The sequence below is a fragment of the Rhinolophus ferrumequinum genome, chromosome 27, assembly GCF_004115265.2.
Source record: "Rhinolophus ferrumequinum isolate MPI-CBG mRhiFer1 chromosome 27, mRhiFer1_v1.p, whole genome shotgun sequence".
NCBI classification, from domain to species: Eukaryota; Metazoa; Chordata; class Mammalia; order Chiroptera; family Rhinolophidae; genus Rhinolophus; species Rhinolophus ferrumequinum.
Window position 1 is genome coordinate 14,554,575 of NC_046310.1, and position 21,151 is coordinate 14,575,725.

General features: G+C 43.3%; 1 protein-coding gene, 1 long non-coding RNA gene and 1 other non-coding gene across 3 annotated transcripts in view; 1 reads left to right on the plus strand and 2 right to left on the minus strand.

Moving 5' to 3' along the window:
* Positions 1–1,788: 1,788 nt before the first annotated feature.
* The window catches only part of LOC117018606 (uncharacterized), an 84,196-nt gene continuing 64,833 nt past the window's right edge, over positions 1,789–21,151 (minus strand). Inside the window, exons 3-5 of the long non-coding RNA XR_004422261.1 lie at positions 7,186–7,397; positions 5,204–5,358; positions 1,789–3,910 (exon numbers count right to left, since the gene is read on the minus strand). This is a non-coding gene — a long non-coding RNA (uncharacterized LOC117018606). The remainder of the gene's footprint in view (positions 3,911–5,203; positions 5,359–7,185; positions 7,398–21,151) is intronic.
* TRNAS-ACU (transfer RNA serine (anticodon ACU)) lies at positions 14,259–14,332 on the plus strand. The gene has a single exon. It is a non-coding gene; the product is annotated as a tRNA-Ser (tRNA).
* On the minus strand, positions 20,212–20,982 carry LOC117018605 (enhancer of rudimentary homolog). Its single transcript, XM_033099709.1, has 2 exons — positions 20,957–20,982; positions 20,212–20,914 (listed from the first exon to the last, which is right to left on the minus strand). The coding sequence occupies exons 1-2, from the start codon at positions 20,957–20,959 to the stop codon at positions 20,603–20,605; spliced, it is 315 nt and encodes a 104-aa protein (XP_032955600.1). The 5' UTR covers positions 20,960–20,982; the 3' UTR covers positions 20,212–20,602.

A 21,151-nucleotide genomic window follows, 5' to 3' on the forward strand; every position in this document is an offset into this window, starting at 1 on the left:
GCTGGGGCTCCTACTCCACTTAAACTCCGGTGCTGCAAGTGTGTGTTTTGCATAATTCTCTAAATCCTACACTACAGTATTTAGTGAAAAGAGGGAAAACATAGCTGCCAAACTCAGGAGATTTAAAAATCTAAAGCCTGAATTAGTTCTGATATTCCCATGAGTTAAAATTCAGATGGAAATTTTGACTTTGCTTGTAGAAAACCCATCTTTTGTTTGTTTATGTAACAATACCATTTACGTGAGCAAGGCAACCTGGGGCTGAGTCAGGAAAAGACTCCACCTGAAACCAAGAGATCTTCTAGCTAAGAATTCCTGGTATTCAAATACTGTTGAGTCCTTTCTAATTTTTTTTTTAAATGCCATGAAAGGATTGAGTGTAATTCGTCTCCCACCCCCACTGGCACTCAATAAAAAAAGCCCAAAGTGTGTTAGAGTGTTGATTCAGGATCTGGGCAGTTGTTAAGGCAGAAAAGCCAGTCCTATCCTTGCCCCTAATTTGGGTTCCCTACTGGCAAGAAAGAGGAGTTGTGGGTCCTCAGGAAACCCACTCCATTGAGTTTATTTCTGACTATTCTAGGAAATGCAAACCATGTCAGGTGGCATAGTGGAAGCAACTGGAGGAACTAGTAGTACACATAGTGAACACAGAAACTTAGCTTCCCAGGCCTGGGAAATCTCACTGTCACCTCACAGCCAGACATCGGCCTTCCTCAGAATTGAGAAGTTCTAGCTTCCTGAATGTACAATCAGCCTGAATTGCTTACAAGGCAGCCAGTAGCTGGTCAGGTGTGGCTTGCACAAGGGATTCCTGCATTGGGCTAGAGGTAGAGCTACGTGAGAATTCTACCAGCCTAAATTTCTAACTGTCCCCTAAGAGAAGCAGGGATTGGGAAAAGATAGAGCAAAACCTATATCTGAAAGCAGAATCTAGTTGCCTTCCATGATTTTAAGTAAACATAAGAAAAAAAGTATATAGCACTTATTATTGGCCAGGCACTGTTTTAAGCATACTATAAATATTTATACATTTTAATTCTCATAACAACCCCATGAGGTAGATACTATTATTAGGCCCATTTTACATATAGAGAAATTAAAACACAAATGGTGAGTAATTTGGGGCTTTGAGTAAGCAAATATTTCAAACACAACACTGAAAGCATGATCCAAAAAAGAAAACTCTTGACAAATTGGACTACACTAAAAATGTTAAGTTCTGATCTTCTAAAAAGAATGAAGACATGCCACATACTGGGAGAAAACATATGCAAAGTATAAATTTGGTTAAGGACTTATATTAGAATGTATTAGGTTGGTGCAAAAGTAATTGCGGTTTAAAGGGTTAAAAATAATGGCAAAAAACACAATTACTTTTGCACTAATATAAAGAAATCTTAAAACTCAGTAATAAGAGAACCCAATAAAAAATGGGCGGAAGATTTGAGCCAACATTTTGTCAAAGGAAGCATAGGAGTGGTATATACATAGTAATATGAAAAGATGGTCAACATTGTTAGTCAGTAAAGAATTGCAAATTAAACCATAATTAAATACCATTACACACCTATTAGAATGGTTAAAAATTTTAAATCTGACTTGGCAAGAATCTGCAGCTCTCATACACTGCTAGAAGGAACATAAATAATATAACCACTTTGGCAAACAGTTTGACCGTTTCTTAAAAAGTTACACATATACCTACCACATGATCCAGCCATTCCATTCCTAGGTATTCACTCTAGAAAAATAGAAGAACGTGTCCATACAAAGATTTGTACACAAATATTCAGAGCAGCTTTATTTGAATGAACCCAAACCAGGGAACAACCCAAATGTTCATCAACACGTGAACGGATAAACAAATTGTGGTGTATCTATACTACTCATCAACAAAAAGAAATGAACTATTGATAACACACACAATATGGATGAATCTCAACATAATCATGCTGAGTGAAAGTAGCTAGACAAAAAGGAATACTGTATAATTCCAGTGATTCTAGAAACTGCACACTAATCTATAATAACACAAAGAAGATTGGTGGCTGCCTGAAAATGGGGGGTTATGGGAAGGGGCGAGAATAGGGACGACAAAGGGGCGTAAGGAGACTTTTGGAGGTGATGGATATGTTCACCACCTTGATTGTGGGGATGATTTCACGAGTGTATACTTGGGTGAAAATGTATCCCATTGTAAAGTGTTAAATATGTGCACTTTATTGTCTATCATTTATACTTTAATAAATAGGTTGTTTAAAAAATAGCAGTGGACAGATTCACCCTTTGATGAGAATATTATGAGGCCATGACCTAGTGCCAAGCATAGTACTTGATGGAGAATACCCCTTCTGCGCAAAATATGAAATCATTCATTCAGTGATTCACTCACGAGCTTCGTGGAATATCTCTATGTCCCCTTTCACCATCATATATAAATAACTCTGTTAAATTATCTACTGCACTGCGTAATAATCTTCAACCTTCCTGTCTTTGTTCCCTACTAGGTAGTGCGCTCTTCAAAGGAAGGACCATGATTTATTTATCTTTCTAGCCTTAGGTTTTCGCTCCACACAAAATGGGTCTATACATGTTTATGAAATCAGAAAAGGATACAGATGAATCAAGCAGTCAATCAAATTACTGTGCAAAGGGACCAAGGAATCAGCAGTGGCAGGAAAGCCACCCCCTGCTATTTCCCAGACGATGGCAAGTCCTGCTTAGAGGTGGCCATCAGTCTTCCCTCATCCTATACTCCTTGCTTGAAATCTTCGTTCTGAAGTTTCCAAAACACCATGAGCTCAAGGCATGGCTGCGGCAGACCTGTGTCCCTAAGGAAAGTCACCACACCTTCTCCTGTATAGCACAGACCAAGGCCAAAAACAAGTGCCTTTCACCTCTGCCCTGGCCCCTCTGGCTCCTTCTTCACTTGTATCTCTCCCCTTCCCCTTCATTTGGATTCATTCCTTCATGGGTTAAGACTCCAGAGTATGACCTGTGCGTCAGGCCTGACTGTGGTAGTTACTGGGTGCAAGATTGGGAAGCCAATTTCTTGCCCCCAGTCTAGGGGGAGACCAATGAGGTGATCGAGACCGGTGTGCCTTCCTTTCAGTCGCTGCCGAGGAGGGCAAGAGAGAGACGCAGCTTAGTTAGATCTGAGATTCCTATAGGCTCCTCCATTTATCACAGCGCTGTGTCCTTAGACAAGTAACTGAAATTCTCTGCACCTCAGTTTTGAGCTCTAAAATGGCAAGCATTATAACACTGTCTCTACAGTGTTCTTAAGAAGCTCTACCTGTTACATGATTCACAGTTAAGTACTCCAAAAAATATGCTTTCTCAAAAAGTAGGCTCTCCACCCCACTAGCATCTCATACTAAAAAAGATCCAAGAGTTAGTGGGCCTAAGAATCTGCCTTACACATAGCAGGTACTCAATAGTTGCTTCTAGAATGAGCTTCTTTAGCACCCAGAGACCCCGTCTCCCTGTGCTGCTCTGATTTCTTGGTAGCAGTGATGGCACCAGCAAAGGTGGAGGGGTTAGGGGCTTGGGGTCCCGACGAGCAGCTTCTCCTTGCTCTATCTTCAGATACTCTGAAGTCGGATGACATCTAGATGGCTATGCCCACATTGAGGAGTGAAATTCCAGGAGAGACTCCTATTCACAGCCCACATGTCCTTCCAGGTGAATCTTGTTCCCTATTAGAAATGCTGGGAATCAAAGGGCCTCTGGGCCCACAGCTAATGAGCTCAAGGTGGACACGGGTCCCACAGACGGCTCATCCATAGGCATAAAAGTAAGAGGTGGTCAGTTGGATTTCCTCTCACAGGACTGTGGATTCTTATTAACAGGAACCGAGCAGACAGACCATGCAGTCAACCTGGGGTTTGTGACGCATGGGTGAGGAGAGCTGTAAAGGAGAAAGCAGGAGTGAGCAAAGGATGTCTGAGTGGAGAGCGTAGTGAGAAACAGACGTGTCCAGACAAGAGAAGCCACAATGCCTGGTATGAGCCATGGGGAGACAAAGGCAGGGAGTTCCCTGGCTTGCTGGTGGCTTCCTAGGTCCCATTCCCATGAGATTGGCAGGTTCTGTGTCTGCCCTTGGATTCTGTGAGCAGCTGTGGTATTTCTATTTACAAACTCACCCTCCCCCAGCCACCTAATACCAGGCTTTATGCATAAACACTTATTCATGATTAATCCCTTAATCTTTAAAAATACTATTTTAAAAAAGATAGCCTTATTTATTTTAAACACACACACACACACACACACACACACACACAGTCTTGCTGCCCTCTTCCACTACTGATAGGTGACAGAATATGGAATAGCAAATGTTATGATTCTAGGTTGATATGAAGAAGAAAAAGTTTATTTTGACACCCACGTCCCCAGTGCTCGTCAGATAGTCAGATGTCTTCCTGGACACACCCCATAGGACCAGGGCTTTCCTATATTATAATAGCTTATTCTCCATTTATTCATTTACGCATCCAACATTTTCCAAACACCCCCGACACACACACACACACACACACACACACACACACTCACACACACACTACATACTCTGTTGTAATCTGCTACCTTTTGTCTCCTTCTCGTTGAGGCAGAGAATAATAATGCCTTACTCCCAGCGGCATCTGCAGTGCCTGATGTAGAGAGGGTCCTGGATAAATGTTTGTTGAATGATCAATGTCTCCAACTCTGGCAAGGGCAACAAGCAGAAGGATTTTCTACCTCTCCTAAATCCAGAGAGTATTGTGGGGAGGTACTGGAAAGGGAAAATAAGGCTGGCTGGAAATGTTCCTGCAGCAAAGCTTAAGATACTTACAGGTATACAGGACTCCACTTGCGAGTGGACACTGAAATAACGATCTAGTTTCAACTGGTTTCCAACCATTCACACAACTGATTTCTGTACAGTTGGATTGGCTCTGGCAAATCTGCCTGAAAAGCCATGGCTCAGTCACTATCTGAGCCAGTGGTTTTTATATATACTACATTTTTCATTGTCTGGAAACAACCATGAACTGATAAGAGATGGATTGAAAAGATGCGATCCGGTTTTTCGTATCTAAATGTGAACTTGGACAATGTAGACACTCACGCTGAAATGCAGGGTCAAGACTTTGTTTCAATGTACACCGAGTCACCGGCTGTCAGTTTAAGATACAGCTCTACAGTGTGGCATACGTACAGCCCTTCTCCAGGGATCTCCTCCTGCTCGCTGGGCCCGTTCGTGACAGAAAGTTGCTCTTGTAGAGGTTACATACTGAAGGGATAAGAAGTAGCCTCAACACCCTTCCCATGCCCCTTTCTCTGGATAACTGGATTGGTGTGACATCTGTGGGCCTGGAGCAAAAGTCAGCGATGAGAAAGCACATCAAACATACAAGTTATAGGAAATTTGCAAGACATTTTCTTTGCGGTTTTGATGTCGTTGGCCTTGGGTTTGAGTGGTGTCAATCAGCAAGTCCAGGAGGGTCTTTGAGTCAAACCTGTCCCATTGTTTAATATTTTAGGAGCAGGAAGGAAGTATAAAGTTTACATACTGGTTCTTTAAGAACAAAGTCTCAGAAAAGGTCACCATGTAATGGTCTAACGCAAAATAGACGGCTCTCTCCAGCAGAAAGAGGAAGTTTCTTAGGCCTCCATTTCTCCTGCTCCTCACAATGAAGGAACAGTATTAGCAACAGGAGATTTTATCTCTGGCGCTTGCCAATCACCCTCCAGCAGCACTTCAGGTGTCTACAGAGCTTGTCCTGTGTACCCACTAACGCAACCTATTTAGCTCTTGTTTGACCCATGAGTGCCCTGTTTCAGCCTTTGGTGTTGTTACTAATGCCACTTGTTGACTCACTCAACCATTCCCGGGTTTTCCAGGCAAGAAGAGAGAGAAGGGGAGGACATGAAGCGGGATATGAAGGAGGCTAGGAGCAGGACATCAAGTTCTTCAGACAACTCGCAGACTAGACGGAGAGCCAAGGTTAAAAATAATTATAACTCAGTGCGGAACAGGGTATAACAGCACTCCAAGTACCAGGCAGCATGGTGGTGGCTGTCCCTGGGCGAGGGGAGGAGGTGAGGAGACTTCAGGAGAGGGTGACATTTGAGCTGGGCCATAAAGGATAAGTAGGAACTCACTGGGCAAAGAAGAAAGAATCTTCTCAGCAGGGACACAGCATGAGCAAGTGGAAGGAGCAGGTGGAAGCGCGGTGAGTTGTGTGGCTGAAGCACAGGGTGGGAGAGGGTCAGTAGAGGGGGGAAAAGAGCCTGGAGTAGCAGTTTGGGGACACGTGATGAAGTCCCTTGAATGCTATACTAAATAGTTTGGTTTTTTTTTTTAAAGATTTTACTGGGGACGGGGAACAGGACTTTACTAGGGAACAGTGTGTACTTCCAGGACTTTTTTTTCCAAGTCACGTTGTTGTCCTTTCAATCTTAGTTGTGGAGGGTACCGTTCAGTTTCAAGTTGTTGTCCTTTCAGTCTTAGTTGTGGAGGGCGCAGCTCAGCTCCAGGTCCAGTTGCCATTGCTAGTTGCAGGGGGCGCAGCCCACCATCCCTTGTGGGAGTCGAACCGGCAACCTTGTGGTTGAGAGCCCATGCTCCAACCAACTGAGCCATCCGGGAGCTCAGCAGCAGCTCAGCTCAAGGTGCCGTGTTCAATCTTAGTTGCAGGGGGCGGAGCCCACCATCCCTTGAGGGACTTGAGGAATTGAACTGGCAACCTTGTGGTTGAGAGCCCACTGGCCTATGTGGGAATCGAACCAGCAGCCTTTGGACTTAGGAGCATGAAGCTCTAACTGCCTGAGCCACCGGGCCTGCCCAATAGTTTGGATTTTTTATTAAAAATGATAGGAAGTCACTAAGGAGTTTGAAGCAGAGAGTGACGCCAATAAACTGGCATTTTAGAAAAATCTCTCTGAGGCAACGTGCAGGATATATTGGGGGGAAAGAGACAGAGAGAGAAGTTCAGGGGAACCACAGACATTCCTAGCGCCCCTGTGTTGGGCGCTGTGACTTCGAAGATAAGTAGAACACCATCCTAGCCTTTCAGGGCTTGCAACTAAGGGAGTGTTTTAATTCTCTGTGGCCATAATGGATTACCAGAATCTCTGTGGCTTTACACAACACATCTTAATTACCTCAGAGTTTATATGAGATGCAGAGTGGCTTACCTGGGTCCTCTGCTTCAGGCCACAGTCAACGTGTTGGTCAGGGTTGAGGTTTCATCTGAGGATCGACTGAGGTTTCATCTGAGGATCGACTGGGGAAGAATCTGCTTCCAAGCTCATGTTGCTGGTGAGAGTCAGCTCCTCGCTGGCTCTGGCCAGAGGGAGCCCTTGGTTCTTTGCATGAGGACCTCCTTGGCTTCATCAAAGCATGAGAACTGAGAAGGCAGGAGAGAGAGTGCGCTCACAGAACAGAAGTTGCGGTCTTATATAACACAGCCCAGAAGTGACCGCATCACCTTTACTTAGAAGCAGGTCCCGGGTCCCACCCACACTCAAGGGGAAGGGGATGCACAGGAGTGTGAACACCTATAGGCAGGAATACTCTGGAATCATTTTAGAGTCTGTCTCTACAGAGGCAGACAGATCTTAAACTATATCAATAATCAGGGAAAAATAAGGTGGGGTACTCTCAGGGGGCTGTGAGATCAAAAAGAAGCTATCTAGACCAATCCAGCAATTAAGGGGATGCCTCAAGGAGTTCGATTGCTGTGGTATTATGAGATGCTAATACCTAAACTTTTCCTAGTCATCGTTTTATTCTTATTATCTATAGGGTCCTTATGTTTGAAAGTCTGTGATGGATCCCAATGTGAACTGGGGAGTTAGGTAGTCTTTCTGAGCATCAGTGTCCTAACCTACAAAATAGAGATTCTGCTGCTTATGCTTCAGGGCTCTTGAGGGATTAAATGAGATGGCATATATGTTAATAAAAGAAACCCGGCACAGGCCTGGTTTCACCTGAACTTAGTCAGTAACTAAGGCCAATAGTGCAGACCCAGATGGATATTAAGCCCTTGTTCAAGGTCACACACAAAGCAAGCCCTGGGTAGGACAGATCCTTCACTCCCTGGAGAGCTGTGACCAAGACCCTCACAGATACACCCAACATCAAGGGCGCCTCGGTGGTGAAAGGAGGAGGCACTCCAATCTCCATGGTGTGGACACTTCGTTCATTTGGTGACTACCTGATAAACACTTGCTTACTTCCTCTAGGACTGGGCTCCAGGGCCACATCCTGCTTTCCAGAAGCCCTGCCAGGGCCTTAAAACAGGCAGGGCCCCTCTGCCCTTAAGGTTCCCTCTAGGTCCAGCATTCATCTAATGGTTTGGCACAGCCAGGGAGGCTAGGAAGTCTTGTTTGACATGGATGACATCTGTAAGTCCAATACAGTGGACTTGGAGATAGCAGAAGTCCTCTCAAGGTCATTCCACTTTTTCCTGAACAATCTTATATACCAAAAACGACAGCCTTACTTATTCTATTATTTACTTAAAACTCTCTCCATTTACCCTTATCTGCAGTCCACAGCCCAGCAGAAGAGAAGGCTTTGGATGACTTTTAAAAGTGTTTATTATGTGACTGGCTCTGTGCCAAATGAAAACACGTGATGAAGGATGTGTTGACCTTAAAAAACAAAAGAGCCAGTTATTTTACCAGCAAAATGGGTGTATTTGGAAATAGCAAAGGAATTGCAATTCAGGACAAGCGAGCTACGGTGAACCATAGGCCAGTCTGAAGAACAGAAAAGAGGGGCTTGCTTGTATAGGGAAAAAGAGGAAGTTGAAAATGGTGTTCGAAGACTTCAGGGTGCTAATGGCTTCTTACTGGCTGAATGTGGCCATTTCTCATTGGCTGGTCAGTAACCAGAAGTGCAATCCTGAGGACAACCAGCTAGAGAGGTTCAGGTGAGAACTGGGCATGGTGGAGGTGTTTCCCTGGGCAAAGAGAAGTTCTTCCTTCCTTCTGCTGTGGTGTGCCCTCGTGTTCGTGGTCTGCGGGGGCAGTGCGTGAGAGTTTCCCCTTCAGGGCTTCCAGACTCCATGTTGAATGAGATTTCCTTTGCTTATTTTTAACAGATGGAAAGCTGGGGTAGGCGGGGGAAGGAGCTCTTCTCAGGCTGGGGTTTTCAGGTGTTGGACTCCCTGATAAGGCAGAGCTTGGAGGCTGGAGCTGGGCCTAGGCCGAGCTCTTCTTCCTCAGTCTGGTCTCCTGAGTACAGCTTCAGTGGTTGTTATTCCAAGATTCTATTCACATACCCTGGAAATGCAGCTCTACAAGAATATCCCCCAGAGTCCTCGTGCACAAGTGCTCGGGTTGAAAGCGTTCCATCCAAATTCTGTCTTCCTGTGGTGACAATGCCACTATCCTGGGTCTCTCGCATCACGTGGAGGATGGAAATCCATCTGAAGAAGACTGCTGAATGCCCAGATGCATAATAACTTCAAAATGAGACATCTTTTCCAAAGAGCACAGACACTGTGCAAAACTCAAAGATGAACGACTTCAAACTGTGAGAGGCAAAGAATGCAAATTGTTCACATCAACGTAAGGCAGACTGTACGCGTAAGCGGTTAGGCAGGCTTGTAGGAGGCCACTGCTTTTCCAGGGGCCCCCCATCTCCATGGTCATGGCATGCCCCCACCTCTGTTGGTGTTGTTGGTTATTGCTATGGAGTGTCACAGAACAGGGTCCTGGAGTGGTCAGGGTTCTTAATGGCAAGCAACAGAAAGCGAGTTTTGCTTCTATAAGCAGAAGACACATTCACAATAAAGGATATTGTTGAGTTCATGAAATCACCAAGAATACCAGAAAAGCAGGCTTTGGAGGTGGGGCAGGAAAGAGGGAGACTCCTGAGCTGGAATTATGCCCCATAACTGGTCCAGGGCCACACATGGCATTGTCAACAGAGCTCGGACTGGATGTGGCCACCACTGCTACCACCATCACTACCAAGGTGGCTTCCCGAGGCCCCTGCTTCTTTGGGTGTGTCAGTAGGCTGAGCCTAGTCATCTATCTGTGACTTCCGCAAGGGAGGCCGGGAAAACAAGCACCGGGGCCTCAGAGGCTGGGCAGCTAAACAGTGATCAGTGTCCACTGGAGCCCCAGGGCTTATTCCCAGGTCTCGCAGGGCCTTCTCTCTTTATTTTTATTTTTAATTTTAAAAATTTTTATTGGGGAATATTGGGGAACAGTGTTTTTTTCCAGGACCCATCAACTCCAAGTCAAGTCGTTGTTGCTTTTTTTTTTTTCAATCTAGTTGTGGAGGGCACAGCTCAGCTCCAAGTCAAGTTGTTGCTTTCAGTCTAGTTGTGGAGGGCGCAGCTCACTGGCCCATGTGGGAATCGAACCGGTGACCTGGGTGTTATGAGCACTGCACTCTAACCAACTGAGCCAATTGGCCGCCCCAGGACCTTCTCTCTTTATATCAAAAAGTAATTAAATGTAAAAAGGGAAGAAGACAAATTCATTCCAAAAAATGTTATAGAGCAGCTATAAGACAAGCAGTATACTAGATGGTGAGGATAGAGCAGTGAGGAAAACAGACATAATACCTGGCCTTGGAGAGATTACACAGTCCTGGGAGACGGGGGGAGCACATAAGTGTGTGCATATGTGAGTGTGTGGTGATAAGTGCTGTGGAGAACAATCAGGGTAAGAGGAGCCTCGGGGGGGTGGAGGTGTTCATTTATAGAGGGGTTCAGGGAAGACTGCACGGCTAAGAGGACGTGTGACCAGAAATCTAAAGGAAGGGAGGAAGGGAGTCATGGGGCTCCCTGGGGAAGCGCATTACTGACAGAGGAGACAGCTCGTGCAAAGGGCCTGAGGCAGGAGTCCACAAGTGCGTTCAAGGAAAAACACAGCCATTATGGCTGGGGCAGAGTGAGGAAGAGGAGAGTTGGAGAAGATGAGGTCAGAGAGACAAGAGAGGTTTTACCAAGCACAAGACAGGAGCTGTTGGAAGGTTCTGAACAGAGAAGTAAAAATGATCTGACTCCCATCTTAGAAGGAGCCCTCTGGCTGCTGGTGGAGAACAGACTGTAGAGGAGCAAGACTGCAGGCAGGGAGATTATTTAGGAGGCCACTGCAGTGATCCAGGCAGGAGGGCCCAGGTGGGATCAGGAGGGACCAGGTGGGAGGGTGACAATGGTGAGAAGGGGCAGATTCTGGATGCATTTTGAAGGTAGAGTCATCAGGATTTGATGGATTGGGTTTTTCATACTTTCTCTCTTCCTCATTCTCTCACATATAAATGATATATATACATACATATGTTATATATATATATATCATATATACACACACACATACATATGTACATTTATATGTGTGTGTATATTTAGGCAAAACAAGAAAAATCTAGTTCTAACCAGAGTGCTGTTCCAAAGTTAACATTACATAGTAAAATAAATAGAGATAAGAAATAAGAAAGAGATCAGCTCAGTTAATAAGCTAAGACTTGATTAGCTCAAGCTCCTTTCTTGCCAGTAGGAAATAGTAATCATAATGACATTTAAATTGTCTGAGTGCTTCCTAGGTCCTAGGTACTGTTCTAAGCACCTTACATATGTCGTTTATAAGTATTAATCATTTCATGATCACAGCTGTGCCATAAGGTAGGCAATATTATTGTTCCCATTTTAAAGGCAGTGAAATTGAGTTGTGGAAGGTTAAGTAAGTTAGATAAGGACTACTTACAGAGAAATGAAGTTTTGCCTGTAGTGAAAGATGGAATAATTATTAAATAACCACCTACACATAAACATTCCTCACTGGGGCATGATCATTCATCTGTACAATTAGGGTATTAGAAGAGATGATGGCTAAAGTTCTTTATCTGTGACTGTCTGACTCCTTCATTGCTAGCAAAGAAAATATTGTCCCTTTTGCCTCCTTTCCATTATAAAACAATTCATGTTTTCTCAAGGCATACAATGGGCAATTAAAGATTATTTTAAAGAATAACTGGATTTCATGGAATAGTTATATTATTGCTTAAATAATTGTCATTGATCGTAATGAGTTTGATGACTAGTGTTCCTTTATGTAGAAAAATTGTACTCTCACGTATACAGAGCCAAATATTTCCTAACATGGATAACAAATCAATAAAGAGTGCCATAGTTCAAGCGAGAGATATGTGTGGTACCCCAAACGACCCACCTATCCATCCAGTGAATTTCTCTGAGCCCCAGATCCCACCTCTGTACAACAGGGAAAATAATATTCACCTTTACATGTTATTGTAAGGATCAGAAGCAACACCTGTAAAGCCCAGGTAGACCCGTACCTGGCTTGGGGTTAAACTTCAATAAATGATGTCCCTTGGGGTCACCTGTCCTGGACAGCACTTCACTTTTTAAAAATTCTTTGAACTTCAAGGCCAGCATCAGGAATGTGCTCCTACAGGGCTCCCAATGTGCCACCACTATACATCACTGAGTGTAGTCAAGGACCCCTTGGGGCAAGCTCCCCACAGCAGAGGAAGTCAGGGGAAAGAAGCCTAAAGGGGGGGCTGCAAGCAGGACGAAGGGACAGAAGAGCCCCAGGACCTGCTCTTTCTCACAACTTAACTTGTCTTCATGGTCCCACCACAAGCATCTGTCACCACAGCTCTGATCCACACTGGTCGGTTACCCTGAAGGTCACCTTGGGGGAAAAAATCATATTTATAATATACTAGAAGGCAGGCAATTATAGTGGTTAGATAACTGATTTTGGTATAAGACATTCATTCAACAGATGTTTATTTAAATGAGTGTCAAGTATGCGCTAGGCCTGTATCTCAGGATCTAGGAATACACCCGTGAGCAGAAGACAAAAATTCTACCCTCTTGAAGGTGACATTTTTGTGGAGGGAAACAGCAATAAAGAATAAGTATAATAAATAAGTAAATTATATAGTATGTTAGAAGGTAATAAAAGATGTAGAAAAAAAGTAATAGGTCAGGGTAAGGGGAATTGGGGACGGGTTAGGAAAAGTGGGTTGTAATTTGAAAGAGCTCAGGCCCCCATGTCTTTGGAGTTTTGATTATTTTACATCATGGCTCTGTGGCATTGGACAATTTACTTAATCTCTTAAAGCCTCAGTTTCCCCATCTGTAAATGTGGGGAGAAGAGTAATACCTAGGGCATAGAATTGTTGTGATGATTATATGTGGTAATATATAAAGGGTTTAGCATATAGAAAGCACTCATGATAGTATTTCAATTCTTTTAATATATTGCAGAAAACTTTAATATATTGCTTAAAGCTTAAAAAACACAGCAAAGCAAGGAGAAAACCAAAATCCTACCACCCAGAGATAACACTTAATATGGTCATACAGCCTTGCAGTCTTTTTTTCTCTGCATGGATATGCATAAATATACACATTTAACAAAACGAAATCTAACTATACATATCCACTTTCTACCCTGTGTCTTAATTTGTGGAATAATGTTCTGAAAAAAATATCACAGTATTTAAGAACATTTAACTCTAAATTCATCAAGTTGTATACATTAAATCTGTACAACAATTTGTATGATAATCATACCTCAATAAAGTGCTTTTCAGAATGCTTAAGAGGATTATTTTATGACTAGAACACAAGATTCACCAGTTCATTATCCCAGTTTGAACGGAAAAGTGTTTTCAAGCACGTCCCAGGACTGACAAATTCTTTTTATTATAAAGTTTCTTAAGCGTATACAAACAAAATCATGTGTAAACTCATTATTATTAAAAGTCTTATAGAACTATAACAAAATAAATTTTGAAACGCTATCCACCACTGCTGTCTCCTATTCTCATTGACAAGTAGCTTTCAAACCGTTTTTAAGTGACGGCCAGCAAGAAATACAATTTATCACGTTATCCAGTACATCCTAGGTCTATCAGCTATCTATAGAGAAATAGGTATGTTATATAGATAGAATCATAAATTCTGATAATGACTGCATGAAACTTATCTTTATTACGTGGGATGTACCCTGATACTTTCTTTTCATTCCATTCCTTTTTTTTCTTTTTCTAAAATGCTGGTCAGACCCACTAAAGCTGGTTGCACCACCCTCTAATGAAAGATTTTAATTCTTCAGTTTGGAAAACACTACCTCTGGCGGCTAAAACTATGCATTTTAGTCTCTATATCCCCAGCACAGAGGCAAACGTGAAAGTTTATTGAAAGAAGGAAGGAAGGAAGGTTAAATTAGTAACATTATTTCAAGTTTTAAAAACGGATAAGGACCGGAGTGGCTGGTTAGCTCAGTTGGTTAGAACGTGGTGCTACTAACACCAAGGTTGCTGGTTCGATCCCTACATGGGCCACTGTGAGCTGCGCCCTCTTTAAAAACAAAAGCTGATGAGGACAACAGGACCCAGAGAGGTAAACTGACTTGCTCAAGGTCACACGGCTCACAGACATATTTGAACTCAGGTGTGTCTGAAATGCAAACCTGCGTTCACTCTACTGCCGCGCTCTTGTGCATGGTTCTCCCTGCACATCATTCATGTGTGAAGTGCTCGCAAGAGAAAGGGGGCGAAGACAGGGCAAGGATGTGAAGGGAAGAATATAGTCTTCGCTGGAGACTGGTTTCTTCATGAAATCCTACGGGGAGCTCTTGAGCATGAATTACACCACAGAGTGGGTCCCGCCTGGCACCCAGAAGATTCAGTTGGTTAGAACGTGGTGCTAACCACCTTTTTGAATCTCTGTGTGTGAGTCATCGGCTGTGGGCTGCAGGGGAGGAGGGAGAGGCAATTCCCTGGCAATTCCAAGGCAGCTCCCTGGAGCAGGTGGGCTATTAGCAGCTGAGGGTCACAGCCACTGGAGAGGAGCCCACCAGCCCAGGGAAGGGATCCACAGCATCCATTTCATTGGCAGTGCACCCAACCCCTGACTGTTCATTAAATAAATGAACATGTTCCCTCAGTAATAAAATGAAAATAATAATGTGTACTTTGGGGGTCATTACGAAGAGCAAGTGAGATCACGTGTGTACGTTACTTAGTCTAGCGCCCAGCACGTGGTAAGTGCATAATAAATAATTATTAGCTATAGTAAAAATGAGTATTAATTTAGAAATAATTAGCCATTCATGTTATTAATGATTATAACTGCAGTGTTTGTGACAATTGGTAATAAAGCTTACTCTGAAGTCTCAGCTGGGTGACTGAAGAAGGATAAAAATTTATATAACAGGAACTCCTACCTGCCTGATGGGGCAAGGCTTTCTGGCTCAGATCTGCACGTGGCAATTCAGTAACGAAAGCCCCACGCAGTCCAAGATAACGAAACCCCCACGCAGTCCACTTCAACCCGAATTCCCAGTGTTCAATTCCTGGGATCACACCGAACACTGTGACCTCGGGTTTAGCTTATTGGATTTGGAGATTCAAGGTGAAAGCATCACCTCAGCCCCCAAATAAGTCTTAGGTTGCAGGATAGAGGAGGTGTGGGCAGGGGATGGGGGGAGGCTGGGAGATGAGGGAAAGGGTCCCCAACTCTGGGTCTCTGTTGCAAGCGAGAAGAGAGCTGGCGCCATCTCACAGTCACGACTTGTGCTGACGTCATTGTTTCCAGACCCCAAGTTGTCACTGAAGGTAAACGTTCCCGGGGACCTTCCTTTGTCTGACTCTCAGCATTTCCTGTCTGGTGCTGTTTACAGCCACCCCCTTTGCCCCATCGTCCCATAGATTAGGATATTAAAATGCCTAGTTCCTGCTGAATTTTTCACAACCTCAAATGACTCATACTGTGCTCTTTAGTGAATGCAAAAAGAAGCAAACCATTCCTGTTGCTAAAGGCAGTGGTTTCACATTTTTTTTGAGATTATGTAAATCTGCATTTGCTTTGTGTGTATGGAAACACTTGATGGGTGTGTAGGATGGTGGGGCAAAATGGGGAAGAAGGCAGACCATGGAGGAAGCCAAACTGGGCACAAATGTGACATATATCTGCATAATCCTTTCTTACTATCTCTAGAAACATTTTCTGGGACCTGGAGCTTCATGGGGTTAGGTTTCTTTGCCTCAGATCCCTCCCCAACCTTAAATTCAGATCAATGGTTTGCTCTGCTGCTCCATTCTATCTAACTCCATTGTCACCTGAACCTCCACGTTTGTTGATGACACCCCAGACTCTGTCTAGCCCTATTCTTTTCAGAATATCAGCCCCGTGGCTCAGGCAGCCCAGGAATATCAAACCCAGCGAGTTCAAGTTGAACCCAGTATCTTTTGCTCCTTGGGTGTTCCAATTTCTCCCTGAAGAACCGAATGACACCACCTGTTCATCCAAGCTAGAAACCCTAGAGTCTTCAGTTTACCTAAAAGGATAGACTTGGCTTCTTATTCACTGCCCCTCTCGGCTAAGTTATCAATGAAAGTTATCCAGCTTTCCATGTGTCTTAAATCCACCCCTTCCACTCCATTTCTGCCTCCACTGCTCAGGCTCATATCATCCTTATACGAAACTATGGTGATAGCCTCCTAACTGATTTATTTGCCAATCCATCCATCCATCCATCCATCCATCCATCCATCCATCCTACAAATATTTATTGAGCATCTCCTATATGCCAAGGGATAAACCAAACAAGATCCCTTCCCTTATGGAATTTACATTTCTGTGGGGTAGTCAGACAACATACAACAAATAAAGGATTTCTGGACTAAGATGGCAGATTGAAACTTTCTCATAGAGTTTTGTTTTGCCAATACCTTAAAAAAAAATAGCCAAAAGAATAATGAAGTAAAAATAAGCAAAAGAAATTCACCAACAGCAATGAAATAAAGAAAGAGGCATATACCTAGCACAATAAACTTCAAAAACTGTTGACCAAGAAAAACAACAAGATTCTGGGGTGGAATAGAGAAGCCTCGCAGGGCTCGGCTCCGAACCTGGTCCCTATTCCCCTGGAAGCTGCCGTGGAGAATCTATAAGGTTCTGGGAATCCTCATGGATATCCCCAAAGCTGAGAGAAGCCAAGCATGTAAGTCTCTGTACCCATTTCCTCCACTGACTGAAAAGTGGTAGAAGTGAGTATTGGGGCGAATTGGGTAACATCGGGGCTGATTCTGACCAAAGCGAAGGCTTCAGGGCAACAAGCTGGACGTGGGTAACAACGTGAGTCTGAGGTTCTGCCGTCCAGGGAACCGTGTACACTACGCAGCCCTGACACGTGCCCAAACCTGCAGCAGCTTAGAGCAGAGTCTGAGTATTCCAACCGCCAACATTCTGCCCACTGAGCTCCCTGCCCCACCTATCTAGTTCCCTCTACCGTCACAGTGGAACTGAGAGAGACAAGGTGATCTCAAATACAAGAGGAAGAGAGCCCAGAAGTCACTCACATGCTGTCAGAACAAATAACATGAAGGGATGAAGTTCCCCAAGCATGAGCAAAACGAAAAGCATGACAACTATAAAACCAGACTACCGAGGGGGAAATGCAGCATGCAAAACACCAGGAACCCCAGGAAGAGGCAACAGAAGGAAACTCCTGCCAATTTCTTCATGCTCTGCAGCTGAATGAGAACATGAATCCAGCGAAACACGCGTACTCACAAATGCATTGGTAAGACAACAGAAATGAGATGAAAAGGGAGATTTCAGATTTAAGGAAACAGAGAGCAGCATTATTATAAAATAAAAAAGAAGTGAGACATAAGAAGACACTAAATAGATACTGTCGACATTTGAATTATGATGTAGAGGGAAGGCGTAAGATAACCACAGGGTCTGTCCCCACTGACCCCTGGCCTTGAATGTCACCATGAAGAGGGCTGAATTCTGCCTGAGTCTTGCTCCCCTTTGGTGACTGGTCGTTTTTCTGTCAAGATGCTCGAAGAATTTTTTTCTTTATCACCCAAGTTCTCTGTCTGGCAGTGAGAGTGTACATTTGTTCAATTGCTCTATTTGGCGTTAACTTGGCAAACTGAACGTGCACAAAAATTTTTATCCTATAAAAAATATTGCAACTATACCAGGAGACAAGTGTAAGAATGTGCAGAACAGCTCTGCCTGCAATAGAAAAAACTGTCTACAATAGAAACAACCTGTCAACGGACAAGAAAATGGATAACTATACTGTAGTATAGTCATAAAATTGAATTCTCTACTGCAGTGATAATACATGCTACAGTTACATGCGTCCATGTGATCGAATCTTAGAAACATACTGCATTTGTCATGCTAAAAACACACAAACAAAATTAAATTATATATTATTTAAGGAAATGTCGTGATAAGGCTATAAAGACAACTTAGGTGAATGATTCCTTGTGAGAGTTGGGGGAAAGGAGACAAGTTGGGGGAGGGACCCAAAGGGAACTAGACTGTAGTACGGTCATAAAATTGAATTCTCTACTGCAGTGATAATAATGGATAACACTACCAGTAGCAGTAATGTGCCAGTTAGGAGGTTGGCTGATGTATTCACGCATGCTCATTTTATTGTGAAGATTTACATGATAGAGGTGATGCATATTCTTTCATAGGTGTCAGTATTTCCCAAGAATAAAGGAAACACAACTTGAAACCTTTTGTAAGACTTTTTAAAAAATCACTAGGAAAATAATTAAGGAAGAAAATAAAACACTATAAAAAAAGATAGCCCTTTAAAAAGTGACCAAGACAATGAAAACCAGACAAGATGTCGTGGCAGTATAAAGACAAAAGGCAGACATTTTCAAACTTGAAAGAATGCAAGGAATGTAGCACCCGTGAGTCCTTGAAAAACAAAAACAAAAACTGCTTGTTCTAAAATCAAACCTGTAGGGAAATAAATCAAATGGAGAACTCAAGGATGGAGAGATCATTGTTAAAAAAAAAAAAAAAAGAGAGAGAGAGAGAGAGAGAGATTTAAGGAGAATATTGAATCCATTTAAATATAGAAGTATTGTTAAAAAGAAAAGAGAAGGGTGGAACCATGGCTACAAAAACAGAACATACATGTTATAAACCTGAACAAAGGGTTTCACTACTAGCACTACTGCTAGTAATTACTAATACTAGCAATTTTCTAATGAAAATCAGGGATGGGCTTTCATATCTGGCCACGTTGCTTTCCCCATTAAACAACTATAAAAAAATGGGCAAGCAGATGTGACAACTGTTTCCTGGAGTTGGAGCAACACAAAGCCGTGATCCTTGGGAGCAGGGACACACACAGGCGGCCGCACATCCCCTGACTTTCTATTCCTGGCAGCACGCTCTGAACCACAGCTCAGGGATGCAGACAGGTGGTCTCACTGAGCCCAGGAGGAAGAGTTTTGAGGACAGGGCTGAAGCCCCTGGAATTAGTGGGTCAGGGAAGTGGGGAGGAGGGAACGCCCAGAGTGGAGCCCATGGTCTGAGGGCAGTGGTGCTTGGCCGAGGGCTGGGCAGACGGTGAACTCTACAGGGAGGCCTAGCAGGGATCAGCTGCCTGGAGACCCCAGAAGCCCAGCAGGGCAGTGAGCAGCTGGCCTCCCTCCACGCCTCCAGTCAGAGTTGACGGGCCCTGCTGAGCTCCTGGGGGGCCGAGCTGGACTCCAGAAAAGACACCAATGAGAAGACGTGGCTGTGGAGCGCTGCAGCATGAGTCAGGAACAGTCTAAAGCATGCACTGGCAAAAGCAATATTGATTCCAAAGGCAAACCAAAAGCAGAGCCAGGAAACAAAATAATTTCATCATTACGTAGGAAATGAGCTGACATGAAGCAACATGGACCCTAAGGCCCAGCTTGAAGACGGTTTGGACGCATGCTCAACGATTCAACCCGGGTCAACGCAAAATGACTGGTCTTTTTCTACCTCTGGAATATTTGTCACGAAATAGACGGTCATGAAATAGATCCCTGTCATGATCAAGACTCTTGTTTAGGGCAATGAATGCTTTCTGTGTTCAAACATTTCGTTTTCAGAATAACTTTCAGTATTTGTGATACTCTCTCGATTTTTAATGACTTTTGTTATTTAGTTTGTGTTAACCTCTCCTTTTATATTTTCTGCTATCAAATGTCTATATCAGTAGAGATTATTTTATGTTATTGAAGCATATAATCTACATTTATATACATCCTCATCACAATAATAAATTATACACTTATTATGTCTTTTTAAAAATAGAAAACCTCTGAAACATTGATTATAATCCTATCGCAGAAACATGATTCATTGTTTATTATTATGGCCAGTCATTATTCTTTTTTTTTAAACTAAAGAACATTTATTTGTTTTTCACCAAGACTTTAACTTGAGGACATAACTAAAACTGTGTCACCACCCCCACTCCAACTTGAAGAAGGGCTGTTAGTACAGTGAATGTTATAAAGCAGGCATGAACAGATTTTGAAGGACTGAAACCAACATCACCTGACAAAGAACATCTTCCATGTAAATAATCATAAAAATGTTTAAGTAACAAAAAATAAAAAAAGGGGGGGCGGGTTGGTGGGTGTTTCAGATTGAACCAGCTCCTCATATTTCATCTAACACACCCTGGGCTAGCGTGTACCAAAATGGAAACAGGATTGCTATAATACAGAACTTCCACTACAGCACGCTGTACACACCTGTGTTCCAAACCCACCCCCAGCCCCTTAATGCTTCCAACACAACTATTTCCCAGCCTGTTGGGCCTGCCGACGAAGGAGCACGTAGATCTTCTCTTTAATCCAGTCTTTGTTATAAGGCTGGTATGTCTGGGTATCAGCTCGGTAAACAAGGCAGCTGAGGTCTGCCAGATCATCAGTAAAATCAAACAACTGGCTGATATCATATGTGATAGAGGGGCTGTTGGGATTCATTCTCTTCAGATGTTCTTCATACATTTTACAAACGCCTTCCATGCATTCATTCACAGATTCGTAGTCAGCATAAGTTCTTCCTTCTGGTCTTTTGGTAGGCTGTACCAGCAAAATGGTGTGAGACCGGAGGCTGGGGACTCAGGAAGCCGCTGAGGCCTTTCTTACCATCGCGCCAAACTCTTTCGCTAAAGCCGCAGTCATTATTCTTTAAAAACAATTAAATAAAGTGTTATAAAAACACAGAATAATTTGTGATTTGGGGGAAATCCCAAGAATTCCTGGGAATTATGATTTGCTCCTGAATCACATAAGTAAATAAGTTACTTTTTCGCCTGATCAACTCCTACATGTTCTTCCAAC